Here is a 26,084-nt window from a genome sequence, read left to right as displayed (position 1 = left end):
CACTGTGAGGAATGCGGCCGGAGAGGCATAGATAGTGCGGAAAATTTTTACAAAATCAGCCCCAAATCCCTGACCGTGAAGGACTCGCAGCAGATGCGACCACGACACACGGTCAAATGCTTTATCAGCATCGCAACTCACCAGCAGGGACGTTCCCCCCGGTGACTGGGTCGATGCGGTCAATGCTGCCAACAATTGTCTAATATTATGTACTGAAGTTCTTCCCTTCACAAAGCCGGTCTGGGACGGATGTAATATCGTGGGCAGTATGAGTTGCAGCCTATGCGCCATAAGAGCAGTTAGAATCTTAAAGTCCTGATTTAGGAGGGAAATTGGGCGATACGACTGAACTTGGGTGGGGTCTTTCCCCGGTTTTGGTAGTACTATCACCCGGGCCTGATTAAAAGTAGGAGGAGCAACATTTCCCGATTAAATGGAATTAATAAGTGATAGGAGATGAGGTGTAACATGGGGTAACAATAATTTATAGTACTCTGCGCTCAAACCGTCTGGGCCAGGAGATTTGCCGTTAGCTAATTGTTTAACCACCGTTAATAATTCTAAGTCGGTGACCGGTGCCATGAGGGAAGCTCTGTCGTCTTCAGTCAGTGTAGGAGATCCGGCAGAGCGGAGGAAGGCCATGCCACCAATAGGGTCATCCGGTGGGGCAGTGTAAAGTTCCTTATAGTAGGTCAAGAAGGAGTCAGCGATGACTATTGGGTCAGAGGATAGTTGGGGGCCTGCATGTAGGGATAGAATTGTTGGGGTGGGGCGCTGACTACGAACCATGTTCGCAAGAAGCTTGCCTGCTTTGTTACCCCACTTATAATATCTATGTTTTTGAAAGTCCAGGGCGTATTGTGCCCTTTCCGTGCAGAGAGTATCATAGAGGTGTTTCGTTTCGGTATAGGTTCTACAATTATCATCTGTTGGGGAAGATAACAGTAGTGCATATGAATTAGTGAGTGCCAGACCCAGGTCCCGATATCTCTGATTAAAGTACTTACGCTTATTTGCAACATATGCAATTACGTAACCCCGCATCACCGGCTTGGAGGCAGACCAGAAGAGATTTATGTCTTCTTCATGCTGTGCATTGTCTTTAGCATAATGTATGAAATTAGTCTCTAAGTAAGTCTTAAATTCAGGAGACGTGTATAAGTAAGAGGGAAATCTCCAGTTAAAAGAGGTAGTTTTGGGAGACTGCAGATCTAATGTGAACCATGTGGGTGCATGGTCAGAGATGGCAATGTTTTCTACTTTGGAGTCGCCTACCCTGGAGAGCAGCGTATCAGAGAGCATCCAGTAGTCAATTCGGCTGGAAGTAGCATGTGGGTGTGAGAAGAACGTATATTCTCGGCCGACAGGATGCTGATGTCGCCAAGGTTCTACCAAATTAAGTGAGGACGATAGAAATTGTAATGCGGCTGGTGTGGAATGTGTGCGGCCACTAGATGTATCTGATCTTTCCAAAGTAGGGTGAAGTGTAGAATTAAAATCTCCCCCAATTATTAGCCTGCCCTCAGCCCAATCCTGAAGTCGGACATATATATCCGTGAAGAAAGCGTTATGTTCTGAATTAAGTGCATATAAAGTCACAAGGGTGTAAAGTTCCCCTTCCAGTTGTAATGTTATAAACAAAAACCGGCCTTCGTCATCAGTACGGGTATCTAATATAGTATATCTGAGAGATTTGTGATATATAATTATCACACCCCTTTTTTTTGAAGTAAACGAGGCCGATTTGTAGTCTTGGAACCAATTGTCCCTCAGAACATTAGGGTCTCCTAATTTCCAGTGTGTCTCTTGTAACATCGCAACATCTGGCCGTAGCCGCTTAAGGTGCTGCAATATCTTCCTACGCTTGATCGGGGTATTTAAGCCTTCAACGTTCCAAGTAAGGAACTTGAGGCTTGTCTTAGTCTCCGAAGAAACCGCCATTTCAAACAAAAATCAACCGATGCCTGTCCTGTCGGACGTGCAAAACATCAATACAATAAACCATGTGGCTCCCCCCATCCCAGCGAGTAGGGAGGCCCAACTATTGTAAATACCAATGAATCTATACCATGTGATCAGTAGGAAAAACTGTTGTATGCAAAATATAGTGGTGTGTCCATTTTCTAATGTTTTTTTAACCCAAAACAGTGGTCCAAAGGACACTTTATAAACCATAAACATAATTCTATCTAAATAAACAGAAAAGAGAGGGGGAAGAAAGGGGATCAGGATTAAGAAAAGAGGGAGAAGGGGGAGGAGGGGGGTTGGGATGTCCAGGAACAGTCAGTTCCACAAATATACTGTGCAGCAATAATCATAACAATAAGGTAATTTGTAAGCAGCCATACATTACCAAACATGAAAGCATTAAGAAAGATGAGTAATATTCTGAGTCCATGGGAAAACATGTTATAAGTCTTTGTCTCTGGAGGCCGGCGAGGACGGATCTCGTAACGATTCCGCAAACGTCTTGGCTGCTGAAGAGGTGTCGAACAAATAAGTTTTCCCATTATATTGAGCACGAAGCTTTGCTGGATAAAGCAGGGCGAAACGGATTCCTTCTTCAAATAGGATTTTGCAAGCTGGAGAGAACTCCCGCCTTCTCATGGCTACATTATACGAAAAGTCTTGGAACAGAAGCAACTTATCGCCGCGATAGGCGAGGCCTTGAGCTTTGCGGTATGCTTCCATCGTCTTGACCTTGTCCGTGTAGTTAAGAAATTTAAATATGACTGGCCGGGTCTGCGGCGATCTGCCTGGAAGTCAGGACCAATGCGGTGAGCTCGCTCAATCAACATGGATTCACCTTCCGTCAAGCAACCAAGTTCCGTCGGCAGCCAGGCAGAAACCAAGGACAGCAACTCCCGAGGTTTAACGGATTCTGGCAAGCTGATCAGCCGGAGATTATTTCGACGATTACAATTTTCTAAATCTTCAAGCTTTTCTTGTATGGCAGAGATAGTGGATGCTTGACTATCGACGACAGAACGTGTCGCCGTCAGATCATCTTCCAGGTTCGAGACCCGTTGTTCGGCCTCATCCAGCCGGGAGCTGTGCTCTTTTAGCTGCGTCATGGTCTAGTCAATGGCGTCTTTCAGACCAGCGAGTTTCTTATCAAACAGCGGTGAGAGGATGTCAGAGATTTCCTGCGCCCTGGTCACCGCGTCTGCCGTGTATCTGGAGGGGTCCGGTACACTGTCCAAGACATTGGTGTTGGGTGAAGGAGGTGGAGAACAAGCATGCATGGAGGCCGAGGCCCTAGTTTCCTTAGTTTTCACCGGTGCGGATCCGCGACCCCCTCGCTGAGATTTCGCCACATATTTATCCATGACAATAAAGAGGATGTGTCGTGTCACGATGAGAAAGTAGATGAAATCAATTATCCTGCCCTGCAGGGAGTATTATGTCTGTCGAGTTGCAAGTGCGTGGGCACAGCTGATGACAAAACGGCACGTCAATCGCCTATGGGATAATATATATTCTGCACGCAGCAACTCCAAAAGCTGTGCGAGGGTCAATAACCTCTCCTCCCTCTCCACTGATAAATGTGTCGGCACAAATGGAAGGTAGTCAGGATTGTAGGGAGAGCAAGTATCCCCCTCCTCCCGAGGGGAGCAGAGTAGGAGGGCTGCGCTTATGGATCCTGTGGCACCTGTGGTCTGGGAGAGGCACCAGGCAGGGACTCAGGCAGCAGGGAATCACACAGGGCACAACCAGCAACGTTGGAGAGCACACCGCTGGTGAGTTTTATGTTGCCGGCTTATATTGCTCAGCAGAGCGGTCTGGTGCGGCCAGAGACTGTACTTGTAGAGCGGGGAAGGTGGGGGGCGCCTACACGGCGTTCTCCCCAGACATCTAGCGGCGTCCTCTCTCCGCAGGCTTAGTCCCGCTCCGTTGCCTAGCAGCGTCCGCTGCTACGAGCCGGGACGCGGTGAGCCGTCTGCAGTCACCCGCTTCGCTTGTCTTGGGCGGTAGGCAGAGCGGGGGAGAAGGGGAGCAGGGCGCCCGGCCACTCTCAAAATGGCAGCCGCGGGCAGCAGACGCCACAGCTGGCGTCCGAAATCCGGGGTTGAAGGCGGTGGGGAGCCTGGGTGATGTTACCCTCTTGCCCACCTCTATCTCCGCCAGGCCCCGTGATATTTTGAGGGGCTGGAGTGTGGTGTTGATCCCCTTAATAGGTGATAAGGGAGCAAGGGGACAGAGAGCTCTATTAAAATGCGGCCAGTCGTAGGTCCGCCCACCGGAAGTCTAAAAGTTATATTTTAAATCTTTGTGCACTGAAGACAGATCCTTTTCTCACCTCTTTTTTCCTTTATCTCACAAGATCAAATAGACCAGGGGTGGGGAACCTCCGGCCCACGGGCCGTATAAGGCCCGCGAAGCCGTTTGGTCCGGCCCACCCGCTCCTCTCAGTGAGACGCCGCCGCACAGTCCGGCGGCAGCGTGTCTCAGCTGTCACCACACGGAGGAGAGCGCGGCTATTGTCGGGCGGCGGCGTGTAGGACTTGAAACCAGCCGCAGGTTCATGAGCCAATCAAAGCTCGCGGACCGGCAGCCAATCAGGAGCCGCGGCTGCCGGTCTGCGAGCTCTGATTGGCTCTCGAATTTGGTTGTGCATGTTAACGCATTTCTAATTGAGGGGATCCGGTCTGAAGATCGACACTGTCTAGGTCGACAATGTTTAGGTCAACAGGGTTTCTATGTCGACATCTGCTAGGTCGACATGTCAAAAGGCTGACATGAGTTTAAAAAAAAATAAAAATATTTTTTTGAACTTTTTCATACTTAACGATTCACGTGGACTACGATTGGAACGGTAATCTGTGCCGAGCGAAGCGAGGCACCTTGCCCGAAGCATGGCGAGCGGACATGGTGCAATAATTCGCCTTCCCGGTCACTGTACGCAGAAAACGACACCAAAAAAACTCATGTCGACCTTTTGACCTGTCGACCTAGCACATGTCGACCTTTAGTGGTCTACGTAAACATTGTTGACCTAGACACTGTTGATTTGATGATCCACACCCCTAATTGAGTACTTCTTCCCTGAATGGGGGTGGGTGACGGTGTCGGTGTCCCCTGGTATAAGGGACCTGCAGGTAGTACAACCCAAGCAACGTTAACAACTCGCTCTTTGGGATAAAAAAATTGCTGCTGTTGTGATTGTTTTTCTCTGACGTCCTAGTGGATGCTGGGAACTCCGTAAGGACCATGGGGATAGACGGGCTCCGCAGGAGACTGGGCACTCTAAAAGAGATTAGGTACTATCTGGTGTGCACTGGCTCCTCCCACTATGACCCTCCTCCAGACCTCAGTTAGATTTCTGTGCCCGGCCGAGCTGGATGCACACTAGGGGCTCTCCTGAGCTCCTAGAAAGAAAGTTTATTTTAGTTTTTTTATTTTACAGTGAGACCTGCTGGCAACAGGCTCACTGCATCGAGGGACTAAGGGGAGAAGAAGCGAACCTACCTGCTTGCAGCTAGCTTGGGCTTCTTAGGCTACTGGACACCATTAGCTCCAGAGGGATCGACCGCATGGAACTGGCCTTGGTGTTCGTTCCCGGAGCCGCGCCGCCGTCCCCCTTACAGAGCCAGAAGCAAGAAGAGGTCCGGAAAATCGGCGGCAGAAGACTTCAGTCTTCACCAAGGTAGCGCACAGCACTGCAGCTGTGCGCCATTGCTCCTCATGCACACTTCACACTCCGGTCACTGAGGGTGCAGGGCGCTGGGGGGGGCGCCCTGAGGGCAATATATGACACCTTGGCTGGCAAATCTACATCATATATAGTCCTAGAGGCTATATAGATGTAAAATTACCCCTGCCAGTATTCCAGAAAAAGCGGGAGAAAGTCAGTTGAAAAAGGGGCGGGGCTTCTCCCTCAGCACACTGGCACCATTTTCTCTTCACAGTGCAGCTGGAAGACAGCTCCCCAGGCTCTCCCCTGTAGTTTTCAGGCTCAAAGGGTTAAAAAGAGAGGGGGGCACAAAATGTAGGTGCAATATTGTATATACAAGCAGCTATTGGGAAAAATTCACTCAATATAGTGTTAATCCCAAAATTATATAGCGCTCTGGTGTGTGCTGGCATACTCTCTCTCTGTCTCCCCAAAGGGCTGTGTGGGGTCCTGTCCTCAGTCAGAGCATTCCCTGTGTGTGTGTGCGGTGTGCCGGTACGGCTGTGTCGACACGTTTGATGAGGAGGCTTATGTGATGGCAGAGCAGATGCCGATAAATGTGATGTCGCCCCCTGTGGGGCCGACACCAGAGTGGATGGATAGGTGGAAGGTATAAACCGACCGTGTCAACTCCTTACATAAAAGGCTGGATGACGTAACAGCTATGGGACAGCCGGCTTCTCAGCCCGCGCCTGCCCAGGCGTCTCAAAGGCCATCAGGGGCTCAAAAACGCCCGCTCCCTCAGATGGCAGACACAGATGTCGACACGGAGTCTGACTCCAGTGTCGACGAGGTTGAGACATATACACAATCCACTAGGAACATCCGTTACATGATCCCGGCAATAAAAAATGTGTTACACATTTCTGACATTAACCCAAGTACCACTAAAAAAGGGTTTTATGTTTGGGGAGAAAAAGCAGGCAGTGTTTTGTTCCCCCATCAAATGAGTGAATGAAGTGTGAAAAAGCGTGGGTTCCCCCGATAAGAAACTGGTAATTTCTAAAAAGTTACTGATGGCGTACCCTTTCCCGCCAGAGGATAAGTTACGCTGGGAGATATCCCCTAGGGTGGATAAGGCGCTCACACGTTTGTCAAAAAAGGTGGCACTGCCATCTTAGGATACGGCCACTTTGAAGGTACCTGCTGATAAAAAGCAGGAGGCTATCCTGAAGTCTGTATTTACACACTCAGGTACTAGACTGAGACCTGCAGATAGTGCTGCTGCAGCGTGGTCTGTAACCCTGTCAAACAGGGATACTATTTTGCGAACATAAGACGTCGTCTTATATATGAGGGATGCACAGTGGGATATTTTGCCGGCTGGCATCCAGAATTAATGCAATGCCCATTCTGTTAGGAGGGTATCAGAGACCCGACACTGGACAGGTGATGCTGACTTTAAAAGGCACATAGAGCCTTATAAGGGTGAGGAATTGTTTGGGGATGGTCTCTGGGACCTCGTATCCACAGCAACAGCTGGGAAGAAAAATGTTTACCTCAGGTTTCCTCACAGCCTAAGAAAGCACTGTATTATCAGGTACAGTCCTTTCGGCTTCAGAAAAGCAAGCGGGTCAAAGGCGCTTCCTTTCTGCACAGAGACGAGGGAAGAGGGAAAAAGCTGCACCAGTCAGCCAGTTCCCAGAATCAAAATTCTTCTCCCGCTTCCTCTGAGTCCACCGCATGACGCGGGGGCTCCACAGGCGTAGCCAGGTACGGTGGGGGGCCGCCTCAAAAATTTCAGCGATCAGTGGGCTCGCTCACAGGTGGATCCCTGGATCCTTCAAGTAGTATCTCGGGTACAAGCTGGAATTCGAGGCGTCTCTCCCCCGCCGTTTCCTCAAATCTGCCTTGCCGACAACTCCCTCAGGCAGGGAGGCTGTGCTAGAGGCAATTCACAAGCTGTATTCCCAGCAGGTGATAGTCAAGGTGCCCCTACTTCAACAAGGACGGGGTTACTATTCCACACTGTTTGTGGTACCGAAACCGGACGGTTCGGTGAGACCCATTTTAAATTTGAAATCCTTGAACACATACATAAAAAAATTCAAGTTCAAGATGGAATCGCTCAGGGCGGTTATTGCAAGCCTGGAGGAGGGGGATTACATGGTATCCCTGGACATCAAGGATGCTTACCTACATGTCCCCATTTACCATCCTCACCAGGCGTACCTCAGATTTGTGGTACAGGATTGCCATTACCAATTCCAAACACTGCCGTTTGGACTGTCCATGGCACCGAGGGTCTTAACCAAGGTAATGGCAGAAATGATGATACTCCTTCGAAAAAAGGGAGTTTTAATTATCCCGTACTTGGACGATCTCCTTATAAAGGCGAGGTCCAAGGAGCAGTTGTTGGTCGGAGTAGCACTATCTCGGGAAGTGCTACAACAGCATGGATGGATTCTATACATTCCAAAGTCACAGCTGGTTCCTACCACACGCCTACTGTTCCTGGGGATGGTTCTGGACACAGAACAGAAAAAAGTGTTTCTCCCGCAGGAGAAAGCCAAGGAGCTGTCATCTCTAGTCAGAGACCTCCTGAAACCAAAACAGGTATCGGTGCATCACTGCACACGAGTCCTGGGAAAAATGGTAGCTTCTTACGAAGCAAAATTCCATTCGGCAGGTTCCATGCAAGAACCTTTCAGTGGGACCTCTTGAACAAGTGGTCGGGATCGCATCTTCAGATGCATCGGCTGATAACCCTGTCTCCAAGGACCAGGGTATCTCTACTGTGGTGGCTGCAGAGTGCTCATCTTCAAGAGGGCCGCAGATTCGGCATACAGGACTGGGTCCTGGTAACCACGGATGCCAGCCTTCGAGGCTGGGGGGCAGTCACACAGGGAAGAAATTTCCAAGGACTTTGGTCAAGTCAGGAGTCGTCCCTACACATAAATATTCTGGAACTGAGGGCCATTTACAATGCCCTAAGTCTGGCAAGGCCTCTGCTTCAAAACCAGCCGGTACTGATCCAATCAGACAACATCACGGCAGTCGCCCATGTAAACCGACAGGGCGGCACAAGAAGCAAGATGGCGATGGCAGAAGCCACAAGGATTCTCCGATGGGCGGAAAATCACGTCTTAGCACTGTCAGCAGTGTTCATTCCGGGAGTGGACAACTGGGAAGCAGACTTCCTCAGCAGACACGACCTACACCCGGGAGAGTGGGGACTTCATCCAGAAGTCTTCCAACTGTTGGTAAACCGTTGGGAAAGGCCACAGGTGGACATGATGGCGTCCCGCCTAAACAAAACACTAGATATTGCGCCAGGTCAAGGGACCCTCAGGCAATAGCTGTGGACGCTCTAGTGACACCGTGGGTGTACCAGTCGGTTTATGTATTCCCTCCTCTGCCTCTCATACCAAAGGTACTGAGAATAATAAGAAAACGAGGAGTAAGAACGATACTCGTGGTTCCGGATGGGCCAAGAAGAGCTTGGTACCCAGAACTTCAAGAAATTATATCAGAGGACCCATGGCCTCTACCGCTCAGACCGGATCTGCTACAGCAGGGGCCCTGTCTGTTCCAAGACTTACCGTGGCTGCGTTTGACGGCATGGCGGTTGAATTCCGGATCCTAAAGGAAAAGGGCATTCCGGAAGAAGTCATTCCTATGCTGATAAAAGCCAGGAAAGAAGTAACCGCAAACCATTATCACCGTATTTGGCGAAAATATGTTGCGTGGTGTGAGGCCAGGAAGGCCCAACAGAGGAATTTCAGCTGGGTCGTTTTCTGCACTTCCTACAGTCAGGGGTGACTATGGGCCTAAAATTGGGTTCCATTAAGGTCCAGATTTCGGCTCTGTCGATTTTCTTCCAGAAAGAACTGGCTTCACTGCCTGGAGTTCAGACATTTGTAAAGGGAGTGCTACATATTCAGCCCCCTTTTGTGCCTCCTGTGGCACCTTGGGATCTCAACGTGGTGTTGAGTTTCTTAAAATCACATTGGTTTGAGCCACTTAAAACTGTGGATTTGAAATATCTCACGTGGAAAGTGGTCATGTTATTGGCTTTGGCTTCGGCCAGGCGTGTGTCAGAATTGGCGGCTTTGTTATGTAAAAGCCCTTATCTGATTTTCCATATGGATAGGGCAGAATTGAGGACTCGTCCCCAGTTTCTCCCTAAGGTGGTATCAGCTTTTCACTTGAACCAACCTATTGTAGTGCCTGCGGCTACTAGGGACTTGGAAGATTCCAAGTTACTGGACGTAGTCAGGGCCTTAAAAATTTATATTTCCAGGACGGCTGGAGTCAGGAAAACTGACTCGCTTTTTATCCTGTAGGCACCCAACAAAATAGGTGCTCCTGCTTCTAAGCAGACTATTGCTCGCTGAATTTGTAGCACAATTCAGCTGGAGCATTCTGCGGCTGGATTGCCGCATCCTAAATCAGTAAAAGCCCATTCCACGAGGAAAGTGGGCTCATCTTGGGCGACTGCCCGAGGGGTCTCGGCTTTACAATTTTGCCGAGCTGCAACTTGGTCAGGGGCAAACACGTTTGCTAAATTCTACAAAATTGATACCCTAGCTGAGGAGGACCTTGAGTTCTCTCATTCGTTGCTACAGAGTCATCCGCACTCTCCCGCCCGTTTGGGAGCTTTGGTATAATCCCCATGGTCCTTACGGAGTTCCCAGCATCCACTAGGACGTCAGAGAAAATAAGATTTTACTCACCGGTAAATCTATTTCTCGTAGTCCGTAGTGGATGCTGGGCGCCCATCCCAAGTGCGGATTGTCTGCAATACTTGTATGTAGTTATTGCCTAACTAAGGGTTATTGTTGAGCCATCTGTTGAGAGGCTCAGTTATATTTCATACTGTTAACTGGGTGTAGTATCACGAGTTATACGGTGTGATTGGTGTGGCTGGTATGAGTCTTACCCGGGATTCAAAATCCTTCCTTATTGTGTCAGCTCTTCCGGGCACAGTATCCTAACTGAGGTCTGGAGGAGGGTCATAGTGGGAGGAGCCAGTGCACACCAGATAGTACCTAATCTTTCTTTTAGAGTGCCCAGTCTCCTGCGGAGCCCGTCTATCCCCATGGTCCTTACGGAGTTCCCAGCATCCACTACGGACTACGAGAAATAGATTTACCAGTGAGTAAAATCTTATTTTTAAGTTTGGTGATGTCACGTTTAATTGGTCACCCAAATTCCGACCTCTGGTATAACAAGGTAGAAGTCGGGTACCATGCAATGCAGGTAGGTTTTTATCGAAATTTACAATTGGCCAGAATGTTTTTGTTACACTTTTGGTAAGATGGCTTCTAGTATTATATCTATTTACCCAGGGCAAAGTAGATGTTACTACTGTTTTTTCAGTTGTAATTTTTAGCGTGTCCTCCCTAGGGATAGCTAATACTTTTATCTCTGGTCTTTTCTAATTGTTTACGGGGATACCTCCTCTCAACAAATTTGTTAACTGTCTCGGCCATGGCGTGCACTGTTTGTACTGGATTACTAGTGATCCTCCTTACTCGTAACTTTTGAGAGTAAGGTAACCCATCCCTTAATGGTTGTGGATGGAATCTCTCATGTTTTAAAATGGTGTTTCTATCTGTTTCTTGTATTGTTATGGGCCTCATCGTACGCCAACGCCTTTATGATAATGGTCGAAAAACAATTGTTTTCGTCCAAACCTGAAATTGTGTAATTTGCCATTATATGCAAGATATATCGACGATCTCCTGTTAATATGAGCAGGTGATGAAATACAATTGAATACTCTATTGGAGACACATAACAACACATGACATGTAGTACAGTTCACATATAAGACCTTCCCTGAGACCATCAACTTTTTGGGTGTAAAAATTAAACTTACATCTGGAAGAATTGAAACAACTGTTTTTGAGGTGATGCAGAATGGGGAGGGGGGGGGGGAAGGCTGAACAAGCCAGACCTTATCAACTCCTCTCCCCAGACCACGGCTGACTCCCGCCTGGGTTCCGTGTCCTGGAGCACAGATGCACCCGGGCAAAGTTACAGAGCTCGGCCAGACACCACAAGGTACAACAAGCAAGTGAGCGGGACGCCGCCACTCACCAACCTCATGCAGCAGATACTGTTTATCTTTTTGCTCATTTATTTCTTATCACCATTTGGAGCCGCAAAAACACTATTACCAGCACTTGCCTAGTGCCTTTACCCAGCAATTCCGGGATTGTGCCTGTATACAGTGACTGTTCTGGACCACTTTTATACAGAGACATTTATATTTATGTATTTATATTGCCTCACCTCTCTCTCTCCCTCTTTTTTTCGCTGTTCATTGTACCTCTTCCAGTGATTTATACCTACACTATTCTCTTGTATGAGCACTAGCATGATTATAGCATATAATTAATACTATTTGTTAAAGCTACATTAGTCTTTCTTTTAAGAAGTAAAATTCTTCATTCATTTGAATCCTTATCATTTGTCAGGTTATTAACATAAGAGCACCACAACTCTCAACATTAGGCTGAGCGCAGCACATTCTACATTATATATTTTTGTCTATGTATAGGTTGGTTACCTATTAATGTATACGGGAGAAAAAGGTCGCACAAGTCATTGGATAATAACAGAGAGACCCCCTTAAGTTCCAATTGATATCTTAGTATGGCTATTCTATAATGGGGGGTGCTACCTAGGCAAAAAATAGAATCATATACACGAGTGAAGAAAAAAGAATTGCCTTAAAGTGGTGCACATTGGTACATGTAAAACATAAGTTTTATTCTTAAAGGCTTTATAAAATAGTTGGTATAGCGTGTCAATACTACAGTGCGTACTATCTAGGTAATGGTTCAATTACATCCTGCCCTCCCGGGGTTCAAACATTGAAAATATCACTGCATGGACATGATTTAAAGTTAACTGGCAGACATCCCGTGCACAGCAACGCCTGACGCACGTTTCGCAAAAGCTTTATCTAAGGCTAACCAGATTGCCAATCTGGCACCAATCCCCACCGTGATTCTATGCACAAACAAATTGAGGCATAAAACATTGTGTATGTGAATAGCTACAAATTACAGCATTCAACATACTGGGCAGTGAATAATAGATAAAGATCTGCTGAGGTAGTAACAACCTTCATTTACCAGCAGCTTCATATGAGTCACAGCAAAGCTATTCAGCAGTGTTGTTAACAAGGAATACTGATACTTTGTAACAACACACCATTGATTTGGGACACTATCAGTTACACACAGCTATAGAAATTAAACAATATTTGAGGAATATCCACAGCTATACATGCTGAATTCTGTCACTATATATTAGTGTAAAATATATACATTGATATTCTCTATTTAATCCCGGAAGGGTAGGACTCAATTGAATTATAATCTAGATAGCACACACTGCAGTACTGATATGCTGCACTAACAACTCCATAAAGCACAGGCTGAGACAGTAATCAGTAGACAGTAGCATTTGATCACAGACCTACTTTTGGCCGTAAAGACACAATACTTCTACAGTGTGTTCAAACACATATATCTCATTGAGAATATTTTAAACTACAACAGTGCTATACACACACTACTTTCCACTACGTAACATTGATACTGCATAGCATGTATGACGAATCAATGCGGATATAAGTAGATAGATACGCTATAACAGATAGTCACACTAATTTACTGTCTGGCGGACGTCCCGTGCGCAGGAAATTATTTTTTAAACTTTTTCTAATCTCTTTACCTGTATGTGTTTTTTATATTTCGCAAGTTTTTTTTTTTTAAGTATAATAAAGAATAAAAGTTATGTTTTACATGTACCAATGTGCACCACTTTAAGGCAATTCTTTTTTTCTTCTCTCGTGTATAGAATTACCTATTAATGTGCAGCAGCTAGCCAGATTAGCCAACAAAGGCACAGTGCGCAGGTGCATCACATTATTAATTGTGACCCTGCATATGTCTGGTCACCTCACTAATATATAGCAGCGGCAGACAGGTGAGTTCAGAGCAGTGGTTGAGGTGGGGCACATGCAGAGCAAGCAGGCAGAGTGGGGTGATGGCAGAGCGATGGGGAAACGGGCAGTCAGCAGAGGTGACCTGGCATATGCATATGTCGGGTCACCTTACTATAGAGGTGGCGGGGCTAGGAGCAGAGTGAGGGCACAATGAGGCAGCTGCCAGTCGGGAGAAGAACTGTCATATACATTTGCCCATGGAGCATTGGGGGTAGGTAAGTATACTTACCTTGCTCCTGTCGGGATTCTCACCATTGGGTTGTGCGGTTGGTATTATTATGAGTGCCGGCATATTGAACGCAACCCATCCTGAGATGGCAAATGTATTTTGAAAAATAAAACAGAAAGCAGTGCTTTCAATTCTGTCATGGATAGCACTCGCCATACTACAGTATGGTTTTAAAAATAAATTGAGGGTGTTTTTTTTATTTTTTTTATTTTTATATATACACGCCTGCTAAGACCCTCTTTTGTCCACATATACTATACCCCTTATGGCCACTGGGGGTAGGACGGAGGTTGTGAACCCAAGGAGGCACCTTAAAGAAACCTTTATGCAAATTTTAAAACCACAATACATAAGCCGGTATAGTTAACACCCCTAGGAACATAGAGGTAGATAAGAATAAGGGCACATGACCTGAAGAGGTGTGTAATCCATAATTCACCTTAGAAGTACATTCCACCAAGGAGAAAGATCTGGGCAATAATAGACAGCCTGGTAATTGCAGAGAATATGGATGTGTGATTGTGCACACTTAGAAGGAGTTGATAAGAACTGTATTATAATGTACTGTAGGTACAGCAGGTCACTGTCACTACACAGAAGACATAGATACAACACAGTTCCAATTTGAGCTCACTAAAGTCCATGAAGTAAATAAGAGTCAGAATTTCATACTCATTGTTAACAACCTATAAAAGAATTTGTATTTTTGTTTTATCACTTTCCAATTGTAAAGCGCAACAGAATTTTCTGCGCTATATAAGAAAGTGTTAAATAATAAGTCACATAAAATGACTTATGCTGTTATTGTTAATTTTGTTTTGCCTATAGATAGGTCGCACATCAAGTCTTCTCACAAACGTTGCAATGGCTACGAATCTTGGAGAACAACTGAATCCTGAATGGTAAGTTTTGCTATTAAATGTCTTCATGTATGTTATAACGTGAATTCCATTGACAGTGGTTTTGTTTAATGTTCTTTTAAAATTCAAGCTAGTAGTATGTAATTTGCTAGGGGAGAGAAGCAAATGAAGGTCCAAATTGCTTTTCTGTGTGATTTATTTATTACCATTTTTTCTGCATTATAATCTCCTCTTCTGGTACTTTATATCTTATTAAAAGGGGCTGTCTACCAGTTTTCTTCAGCTTTCCTTTCTTCGATATTCCCTCAGTTATACCCTGATCACTGATCTAACAGGAAGTGCCGGTATCCATTAAATAACTGAAACTGGACCACACTGCTGATCTACTGATTCTAATTGCATTTAATAGATATGATACATCTTCTAATCTGATCACTGTCTCACAGTTTCAGCTATTTGGGGCGATCGTGGCAGGGGAGATTGGGTGGGGGGGGGTGTCTGGAATCTTAATAACTTGCTCTAAGGAGAGGGGGGGGGGGGGGGAGACTATAGCGCAGAGATCTGTTTTCCACCATCTGTGTCCATTTCAAATGTTTGATCTGCTGAGCCCTGTAAGGAGAAACTCTGTGCTGGTATTGATTTATACCAGACATCAGCCTCAGCAATACGTGTGAAACCCTTTGACATTGCTCGCTGAACGAGTGGAATACCGTCTGCCTGCTGTGACCTGACGATGTGCAGCACTTAGCAAGGGGCCTTTTCTCTAACGTCCTAGTGGATGCTGGGAACTCCGAAAGGACCATGGGGAATAGCAGGCTCCGAAGGAGGCTGGGCACTCTAGAAAGATTTAGGACTACCTGGTGTGCACTGGCTCCTCCCACTATGACCCTCCTCCAAGCCTCAGTTAGATTTTGTGCCCGGCCGAGGTTGGATGCACACTAGGGGCTCTCCTGAGCTCTTAGAAGAAAGATAGTCTTAGGTTTATTATTTTCAGTGAGACCTGCTGGCAACAGGCTCACTGCAGCGAGGGACTAAGGGGAGAAGAAGCGAACTCGCCTGCTTGCAGCCGGATTGGGCTTCTTAGGCTACTGGACACCATTAGCTCCAGAGGGATCGACCGCAGGCCCAGCTTTGATGTTCGGTCCCGGAGCCGCGCCGCCGTCCCCCTTACAGAGCCAGAAGCAAGAAGATGGTCCGGAAAATCGGCGGCATGAAGACATCAGTCTTCACCAAGGTAGCGCACAGCACTGCAGCTGTGCGCCATTGCTCCTCTCACACTTCACACTCCGGTCACTGAGGGTGCAGGGCGCTGGGGGGGGCGCCCTGAGGCAGCAATAAAAACACCTTGGCTGGCAAAAATACCTCAATATATAGCCCCAGGGGCTATATATGAGGTAAATACCCCTGCCAGATTCCATAAAAAAGCGGGAGAATAGGCCACGGAAAAGGGGCGGAGCTATCTCCCTCAGCACACTGGGCGCCATTTTTCCCTCACAGTTCCGCTGGAAGGAAGCTCCCTGGCTCTCCCCTGCAGACTACTCTACAGAAAAGGGTAAAAAAGAGAGAGGGGGGGCATTTAATTTGGCGCAGTATATAGTTTATATTAAAAAGCAGCTATAAGGGACATAACTCAGTTAGTCCCTGCCTTATATAGCGCTCTGGTGTGTGCTGGCATACTCTCACTCTGTCCCCCCAAAGGGCTTTTGTGGGTCCTGTCCTCTATTTTGAGCATTCCCTGTGTGTGTGGAGTGTGTCGGTACGGCTGTGTCGACATGTTTGATGAGGATAATGAGGTGGAGGCGGAGCAGATGCCTTTAGAAGGGATGTCACCCCCTGGGGGGCAGACACCTGAGTGGATGTGTTTATGGAAAGAAATGAGTGCACGTATAGACTCATTACATAAGAAATTTGACGACATGCCGACTGCGGGACAGCCGAGTTCTCAGGTGTCTCAAAAGTCATCAGGGGCTCTGAAACGCCCGCTATCTCAGATGGCACAAGTAGATGTCGACACGGATACTGACACCAGTGTCGACGACGAGGAGTCAAATTTAATGCCCATTAAGGCCATTCACTGCATGATTGAGGCAATGAAAGATGTGTTAAATATCTCTGATTTACTTCCAGGTACCACAAAAAAGGGTATTATGTTTGGGGAGAAAAAACTACCTGTAGTTTTTCCCCCGTCAGATGAATTAAATGAAGTGTGTGAAGAAGCGTGGACTTCCCCTGATAAGAAATTGGTAATTCCTAAGAAGGTACTAATGGCGTTCCCTTTCCCGCCAGAGGATAGGTCACGCTGGGAAACACCTCCTAGAGTGGATAAAGCGCTCACACGTTTGTCTAAAAAGGTGGCACTACCGTCTCAGGATACGGCCGCCCTTAAGGAACCTGCTGATAGAAAGCAGGAGGCGATCCTGAAGTCTGTATATACACACTCAGGCATTATACTTAGACCAGCTATTGCGTCAGCATGGATGTGCAGTGCTGCCACTGCGTGGTCGGATAAACTGTCAGAAAATATTGACACACTAGACAGAGACACGATTCTGCTGACAATTGACCATATCAAAGACTCGGTCTTATATATGAGAGATGCACAGAGGGAAGTCTGCCGGCTGGCATCTAAAATAAGTGCATTGTCCATCTCTGCTAGGAGATGCTTATGGACTCGCCAGTGGACTAAAATCTGCCTTGCCGATTGCTCCCTCAGACAGGGAGGCGGTGCTAGCAGCGATTCACAAGCTGTATTCCCAGCAGGTGATAATCAAGGTACCCCTACTTCAACAAGGCCGGGGTTACTATTCCACACTATTTGTGGTGCCGAAACCGGACGGTTCGGTGAGACCCATTTTAAATTTGAAATCCTTGAACATATACATAAAAAAATTCAAGTTCAAGATGGAATCGCTCAGGGCGGTTATTGCAAGCCTGGAGGAGGGGGATTACATGGTATCCCTGGACATCAAGGATGCTTACCTGCATGTCCCCATTTACCATCCTCACCAGGAGTACCTCAGATTTGTGGTACAGGATTGCCATTACCAATTCCAGACGCTGCCGTTTGGACTCTCCACGGCACCAAGGGTATTTACCAAGGTTATGGCGGAAATGATGATACTCCTTCGAAAAAAGGGAGTTTTAATTATCCCATACTTGGACGATCTCCTAATAAAGGCACGATCCAAGGAACAGTTGTTAGTGGGAGTAGCACTATCTCAGGAAGTGCTGCGCCAGCACGGCTGGATTCTGAATATCCCAAAGTCACAGCTAGTCCCGACGACACGTCTAATGTTCCTGGGAATGATTCTGGACACAGTCCAGAAAAAAGTGTTTCTTCCGGAGGAGAAAGCCAGGGAGTTGTCTTCTCTAGTCAGAGACCTCCTAAAACCAAAACAGGTATCGGTGCATCACTGCACGCGGGTCCTGGGAAAGATGGTAGCTTCTTACGAAGCAATTCCATTCGGCAGGTTCCATGCCAGGAATTTTCAGTGGGACCTGTTGGACAAGTGGTCCGGATAGCATCTTCAGATGCATCGCTTGATAACCCTGTCCCCAAGAACCAGGGTGTCTCTTCTGTGGTGACTGCAGAGTGCTCATCTTTTGGAGGGCCGCAGATTCGGCATACAGGACTGGGTCCTGGTGACCACGGATGCCAGCCTACGAGGCTGGGGGGCAGTCACAAAGGGAAGAAACTTCCAAGGACTATGGTCAAGTCAGGAGACTTCCCTTCACATAAATATTCTGGAACTAAGGGCCATTTACAATGCCCTAAGTCAAGCAAAATCCCTGCTCCTACACCAGCCGGTGCTGATCCAGTCAGACAACATCACGGCAGTCGCCCATGTGAATCGACAGGGCGGCACAAGAAGCAGGATGGCAATGGCAGAAGCCACAAGGATTCTCCGATGGGTGGAAAATCATGTACTAGCACTGTCAGCAGTGTTCATCCCGGGAGTGGACAACTGGGAAGCAGACTTTCTCAGCAGGCACGACCTCCACCCGGGAGAGTGGGGACTTCATCCAGAAGTCTTCCAAATGATTGTAAATCAGTGGGATCGTCCACAGGTGGACATGATGGCGTCCCGCCTAAACAAAAAACTAGAGAGGTATTGCGCCAGGTCAAGAGACCCTCAGGCGATAGCTGTGGACGCTCTAGTGACACCGTGGGTGTACCAGTCAGTTTATGTGTTCCCTCCTCTACCTCTCATACCAAAGGTATTGAGAATAATAAGAAAGCGAGGTGTAAACACAATTCTCGTGGTTCCGGATTGGCCAAGAAGAGCGTGGTACCCGGAACTTCAAGAGATGATCTCAGAGGACCCGTGGTCTCTGCCGCTCAGACAAGACCTGCTACAGCAGGGGCCCTGTCTGTTCCAAGACTTACCGCGGCTGCGTTTGACGGCATGGCGGTTGAACGCCGGATCCTGAAGGAAAAGGGCATTCCGGAGGAAGTCATTCCTACGCTTATTAAAGCTAGAAAAGAGGTTACAGCAAATCATTATCACCGCATATGGCGGAAGTATGTTGCATGGTGTGAGGCCGAAAAGGCCCCAACAGAGGAATTTCAACTAGGTCGATTTCTGCATTTCCTGCAAGCAGGAGTTAATATGGGCCTAAAACTAGGCTCCATTAAAGTACAGATCTCGGCTCTGTCGATTTTCTTTCAAAAAGAACTAGCTTCAGTACCTGAAGTTCAGACATTTGTGAAAGGAGTGCTGCATATTCAGCCCCCATTTGTGCCTCCTTTGGCACCTTGGGATCTCAACGTGATGTTGAGTTTCTTAAAATCACATTGGTTTGAGCCACTAAAAACCGTGGATCTGAAATATCTCACGTGGAAAGTGGTCATGTTATTGGCTTTGGCTTCAGCCAGGCGTGTGTCAGAATTGGCGGCTTTATCATGTAAAAGCCCTTATCTGATTTTCCATATGGATAGGGCAGAATTGAGGACTCGTCCCCAATTTCTCCCAAAGGTGGTGTCAGCGTTTCACCTGAACCAGCCTATTGTGGTGCCTGCGGCTACTAGGGACTTGGAGGACTCCAAGTTGCTAGACGTTGTCAGGGCCCTGAAAATATATGTTTCCAGGATGGCTGGAGTCAGAAAATCTGACTCGCTGTTATCTTGTATGCACCCAACAAGCTGGGTGCTCCTGCTTCTAAGCAGACTATTGCTCGCTGGATTTGTAGTACAATTCAGCTTGCTCATTCTGTGGCAGGCCTGCCACAGCCAAAATCTGTAAATGCCCATTCCACTAGGAAGGTGGGCTCATCTTGGGCGGCTGCCCGAGGGGTCTCGGCTTTACAACTTTGCCGAGCAGCTACTTGGTCAGGGGCAAACACGTTTGCAAAATTCTACAAATTTGATACCCTGGAGTTCTCTCATTCGGTGCTGCAGAGTCATCCGCACTGTCCCGCCCGTTTGGGAGCTTTGGTATAATCCCCATGGTCCTTTCGGAGTTCCCAGCATCCACTAGGACGTTAGAGAAAATAAGAATTTACTCACCGGTAATTCTATTTCTTGTAGTCCGTAGTGGATGCTGGGCGCCCATCCCAAGTGCGGTTTATCTGCAATACTTGTACATAGTTATTGTTAACTAAATCGGGTTATTGTTGAGCCATCTGTTGAGAGGCTCAGTTGTTTCATACTGTTAACTGGGATTCATATCACGAGTTGTACGGTGTGATTGGTGTGGCTGGTATGAGTCTTACCCGGGATTCAAAATCCTTCCTTATTGTGTACGCTCGTCCGGGCACAGTGTCCTAACTGAGGCTTGGAGGAGGGTCATAGTGGGAGGAGCCAGTGCACACCAGGTAGTCCTAAATCTTTCTAGAGTGCCCTGCCTCCTTCGGAGCCCGCTATTCCCCATGGTCCTTTCGGAGTTCCCAGCATCCACTACGGACTACGAGAAATAGAATTACCGGTGAGTAAATTCTTATTTTTGCATACCAAAAGCAGCCGTATTGAGATCAGTGTGCACGGTATCCGGACTATAGGTCTACCACTAATGGTAGACATGCATTAGGTCGACAGGGCCAAAAGGTCAACATGACAGTGGTCGACATACGTATGGTAGAGACAAGTTTTTTTTTTTCCAACTTTGTCATACTTTACCATCCACGTGGACTACGGTTGGAAATGGTAACCTTGCCCGAAGCATGGCGAGCAAAGTAGTACACTAATGGGGCTTGTTTGTGGCAAAAAAAAGTGATTAAAAAACACCCCCCCCCCCCCTCCCCCCCCATAAATTGTCTACCTTTTTTTGTGTCGACCTTTTGACCCTGATGATCTAATGTATGTCTACCATTAGTGGTATAGCTATTGACTGTAGACCTTTTTAGTGTAGCTCTAATAAGCCACACCCATTGTGCACATATAGGTGGATTACAGTTGTTTTTCCCTTCTGCTGCCACTAGAGGATGGAGCAGTTAAATTGTTGCTCGTTTCGGGCAGGCATGCAGAGGGAGAGACAATGCATTTCTGCTCACAGCCTCCCGAGGTCTGAGCTGAAATGTGCAAAAACTCTCTGAACTTAAGACTGGTTCAGCTGTTTTGTACGGCTAAACTCGGTACTAGTGGGTGTGCACGTGGCATGTGAGCCCAAGGGGGTCAACAATTAAATTGCTCTGATGGGTGCCCATTACATTTGTCTCCAAAACAATTTAATCCCCTCCCCCATTTTGAATCAGGTTATTGTATGGCTTCGTCATCCTCTCTGCCAGTTACACAGAAGCGGCCTCTATAGCAAATAACCAGCACAAATTTCACAATTGTGCGTTCATTCAGTCTCTGGCCATCAAGTGCCATCTCTCATGAAGCCTATCAGGGCAGATAGTATCAGATCTTCCCATAATTAGTGTTCATGCTAAACTGTTTTAGTTGCTCCCTGCTAAAACAGCCTGGCCAGTGCTGTGCTGTCACCGTGTGAATATGTGCACGGCATCTATTCACATTAAGGGGAGAGCCCAGCAACTCCATAAGTGCTAGGCACGCGCCACAATAGTGACAGCAGCGGAGACGCACCTCCTGGCCGGCCACTCCCCCTTCTGTGGGCACGTGCCGATACTGTACCCACAATCGCCAGCGCCCTGCCATACCTACATCTTAACAGGAACACTAATATTTATTACCAGTTATTTATATAGCACAGATATATTCTGCAGATCTTTACAGAGACTATTTGGCATTTGCGCATCAGTCCCTGCCCCAGTGGATCTTAGTCTATATATTCCCTTCCACATGTATAAGCACACACACATTAGGGTTCATTTTATTGGGAACTGATTACCCTACTAGTATATTTTTGGAGTGTATGAGGAAACCTGAGTGCCCAGAGGAAACACACACACAAGCACAGGGAACAAACTCCACACAGTCACGGTCATGGTGGGAATTGAACCCAGGACCTCAGTGCCATTTTGCAACAACAATTCTTAAAACAGTTGATGCATGCAGTGTCTCTATACAGCAGTGCCTATTACTATAAGTGGATAAACACTTTTTGAGGACTTCCAAAAGAGAGAGATTGCCAGTACCCTATATTCATAAAAAGTATATCCTATGTTGTTCTAGACATTATATACAGGTGAAACTCAGAAAATTGGAATATCGTGCAAAAGTTCATTTATTTCAGTAATTCAACTTAACATGTTAAACTAATATATTATAAAGACTCATTACATGCAAAGTGAGATATTTCAAGCATTTGTTATAACTTTGATTGTGGCTTACAGTTAAAGAAAACCCCAAATCCATAATCTCAGAAAATTAGAATATTACATAAAATAAAACAAAAAGGATTTTAAATACAGAAATGTCGACCCTCTGAAAAGTATAATCATGCATATGTACTCAGTACTTGGTTTGGGCCCCTTTTGCATGAATTACTGCCTCAGTGCGGCGTGGCATGGATTCTATCAGCCTGTGGCACTGTTGAGGTGTTATGGAAGACCAGGATGCTTCAATAGCGGCCTTCAGCTCTTCTGTATTGTTCGGTCTCATGTCTCTCATCTTTCTCTTGGCAATGCCCCATAGAGTCTCTATGGGGTTCAGGTCAGGCGAGTTTGCTGGCCAATCTAGCACCGTAATCTCACGGTCATTGAACCAGGTTTTAGTACTTTTGGCAGTGTGGGGAGGTGCCAAATCCTGCTGGAAAAGTCAGCATCTCCATCTCTTGTCAAGCCGCTCCTGAGATGGAGATGATCTGATCTCCAAGCACCGCCACTGCACACGTCAGGTGCCACCAGTCTTAAAGGGATCTCAAGCAGGTTGCACCCGAGAAGGAGCCATGCACAAGTCCCTGGTGTGACCCGCTACTGCGATGTGAAAGCAGTAAGCATTGCCTATAATCTTGTGACTAAAGACAACATTTGTCAGTGGACATAGCTTTGATTTTTTTACATTGTGTTTGTGAATGTGTTTGAACTGTTCTTACAGGGGTCAGCAATACAATATCGGCAGAGAGAATAGTTCTGACGCTCCGATGCATGAGAATCCTGAGTGGGAGAAAGCGCGACAAGCTTTGGCAAGCATCACTAAGGCCAATAGTACTGCTGCTAGTAAGGAATCAAATGATGGGCAAGCTAATGAGCAGGTAATGATCAGCTAACAGTGTGTACTAATAACAGCGACCTCTGTAATATTACTTGAGTATTGGGACAGGTGTGTCACCTTTTTAGCAAAGTTATAAAACCAGTGCTTGGACACACTATCAGAAATGCTCACAATAAAGGGATTTGCTTGCACTCTGCTATTGGTTTGTCATTTTTTTGGCCAAGTTACATAAACAGTGGCTGGACACGGTATCCTAAATGCTCACAATAAAGGGATTTTCCTGCATTCTGCTATTGGTTTGTAAAGTTTGATATTTGCAAATTGGAGCTTTCAGTTCGGTATAAAAGTTCGTTATAGTTACCAACTCGTTTATAGTAATTACTCAGTTGCGGTTTCTAAAATCTCATTTTGAAGTATACTTGTAAGCAAAGTACATTTTCATCTTACTAAAATGTGTTAGTAAAAGTGTCTGCAAATATTTTTTTCTGTTCCCTGACAGTATTCGGCATCACAGGAGGAGGCGTCTGTGCAGCAGCAGTATTTTCAGTGGTATTCTTCACAGTATAATTATCCATATGCGTACAACTACTATTACCCGATGGTATGTATCTATTGTGTCTTCTGTTATAAAGCTGTGGTCTGTGTTTTTTTGTTTTTGTAAGATTGATCTTCCTGGCATGTATTTCCTAATGGTGGTGATAAATATATCCTGGGGAATTAAAGGCAATTGGGACCTGAGGGAACATTAATTAAAAAATGTTTCAGTTCTTTGAATCCCAACTTACTAACGCACATGGTAGCAATGGTAGCATCACATTTATAAAAACTAGTTAGCCCAAGTCTAGGGTACAACTTTTGTGAATCAGAGATGTAATAGGTAATAAAAGCTACTTTCAGTAGTGGGATACGGTCATTAGGTCGACCACTATTGGTCGACATGCATGAGGTCGAAAGGGTTGCTAGGTCAACATGGTCATTAGGTCGACATGACAAGGAAGGCGAATGGGAGAAAAATCCAGAAGACCTGTAACAGGATGTGGACACCATTCTGCAGGGTGTCGAATCCTTGATCACTGCGGTGAAAAAGATTCTGAAATTTCCAGAGGATCCGGTACTGGAGCCTAACGAATTTGAGTTGTTTGGTAACGTCAAACATCTCTTGTTTTTCCTTTTTCTCAACAGTTATATGACCACTTAGCCACGGCATGGAAACAGCCTGACGAGCAGTTTCAAGTCCACAAGAAATTTCTTTCTAACTACCCTTTCCAGTCGTCCATGTCTTCGAAGTGGGAAACCCCTCCACTAGTCGATGCGTCTGTATCCAGACTATCGAAAAAGACTCTTCCGGTACCAGGAGTGATGTCACTTAAGGAAATGTCGGAGTGTAAGTTGGACTCTACACTCAAATCCATATACACTGCGGCAGGAGCTCAGCTCAGGCCTGCACTTGTCAGTGCATGGGTAAACAGCGCAGTGGTCAGATGGGCGGAGGAGTTAGTTAATGGTCTCAACTCGGTGGCTCCGAGAGAGTTCTTGCGGAGCATATACGCGAGTCGACATCTTATTTGACTGAAGCCGCTAAGGTCAGTGCCAGGATTTCCACTTCGGCCATTGCAGCTCGTAGAGTGCTTTGGTTGCTCTCTTGGCATGCTGATACGGAGTCCAAAAGAGCGGCCGAGGCTCTACCATTCACAGGCGTCATCCTGTTTGGACCAGAATTAGACAAATGGGTCGACGGGCGTCAAAACCACCTTTTTACAGTCGGCAACACCGCCTACCAGATGGGTTTATACGGGTCCTTCCTTCCAGGCCTTTCGAGGCAGAGGAACCGGCACCGCCGCACAGAATAGAGGTGGCAGAGGTGAAGGCCGGATGTAAACCGCTGCCTGTTGCCCAGCCCGCTGAAAAACAGGTGTCATGATGGTCTCCTGTTCCACCTGGGGATTCCACAGGTGGGTGGTCGTCTGTTATCATTTCACCACATTTGGAAACAGACAGCCACAGACACCTGGATTCGCCGTTTGGTATCCACAGGGTACAGAATATATGTCTCAGTTTTTCCTCCAAATCGATTTTTTACAACAAATGGTACTAATGAAGGAGTGAACTCTGGCGCACAGAAATAAGGTCAGCCCAATCAAAATCCCAAAAACCTGCCCAAATATAGGTGAAAGTGCAAATATACAAAAGGGAGGGATATGATCAAAGGCGCCCAATGATAATTAATACAGATAAACGGAAAGGAAATGTATATAAAAATTTAAATTTTTTTAAAATCAACAATACGGTTTGATTGTCCAAACAGAAGTCCTTGGGGCATCCGTCTTGAGCCAAATGTCCTCAATAAACATGTAAAACAAAAATATGAAAAGAAAACCAATGTGTAGTATTGTATATAGGAGGAGTTTTCATGGTGTCCAGAAACTGGAGCCCTGGTGTACAGTGAGACTTGATAGAAGAAAGAATAGTATCTCGCCACCAATTTGATATAAATTAGCGTACCGAAACTCACATAGAGTAAAATAAGGAAATGCACATAAAGGTATCTTTGTCTAGTCAATTAGTAAAGGCACAGCGTACCCCACTCACGTGTGTGATGTGTTCATTCCGTGTGTAAAGGTATCTTTAAATGATGATCCAACGAGGTGGATTCAATGGAAAATTGATTTTTTATTTTTACAGAAAATACCAATTAAAAATGTATGGAAACAATAAAAAGACCATATCTACCACTCTAGTGTACCAAACGGGGACATTGGGAGAAGATGGTAAAAACTCCAATACAGACAGGCGATCCGGAG

General features: G+C 46.4%; 1 protein-coding gene across 4 annotated transcripts in view; it reads left to right on the top strand.

Annotated features, from left to right (window-relative positions):
• Window positions 1-26,084, top strand: part of LOC134966241 (leukocyte receptor cluster member 8 homolog) — a 126,843-nt gene that overhangs the window by 5,622 nt on the left and 95,137 nt on the right. For 3 of the 4 annotated variants that reach the window (XM_063942821.1, XM_063942822.1, XM_063942819.1), the window contains exons 2-4: window positions 14,698-14,771; window positions 23,167-23,323; window positions 23,783-23,884. In XM_063942821.1, coding sequence (XP_063798891.1) covers window positions 14,734-14,771; window positions 23,167-23,323; window positions 23,783-23,884 — 297 coding nt within the window. In that variant the 5' untranslated portion in view covers window positions 14,698-14,733. The remainder of the gene's footprint in view (window positions 1-14,697; window positions 14,772-23,166; window positions 23,324-23,782; window positions 23,885-26,084) is intronic. The other variant, XM_063942820.1, reaches the window with a different exon arrangement.

The sequence above is a fragment of the Pseudophryne corroboree genome, chromosome 10 (genome assembly GCF_028390025.1).
Source record: "Pseudophryne corroboree isolate aPseCor3 chromosome 10, aPseCor3.hap2, whole genome shotgun sequence".
In the NCBI taxonomy this organism is placed as follows: Eukaryota; Metazoa; Chordata; class Amphibia; order Anura; family Myobatrachidae; genus Pseudophryne; species Pseudophryne corroboree.
Note: the sequence above shows the minus strand (reverse complement) of the source record. Positions and strands in the feature narration are given on the sequence as shown.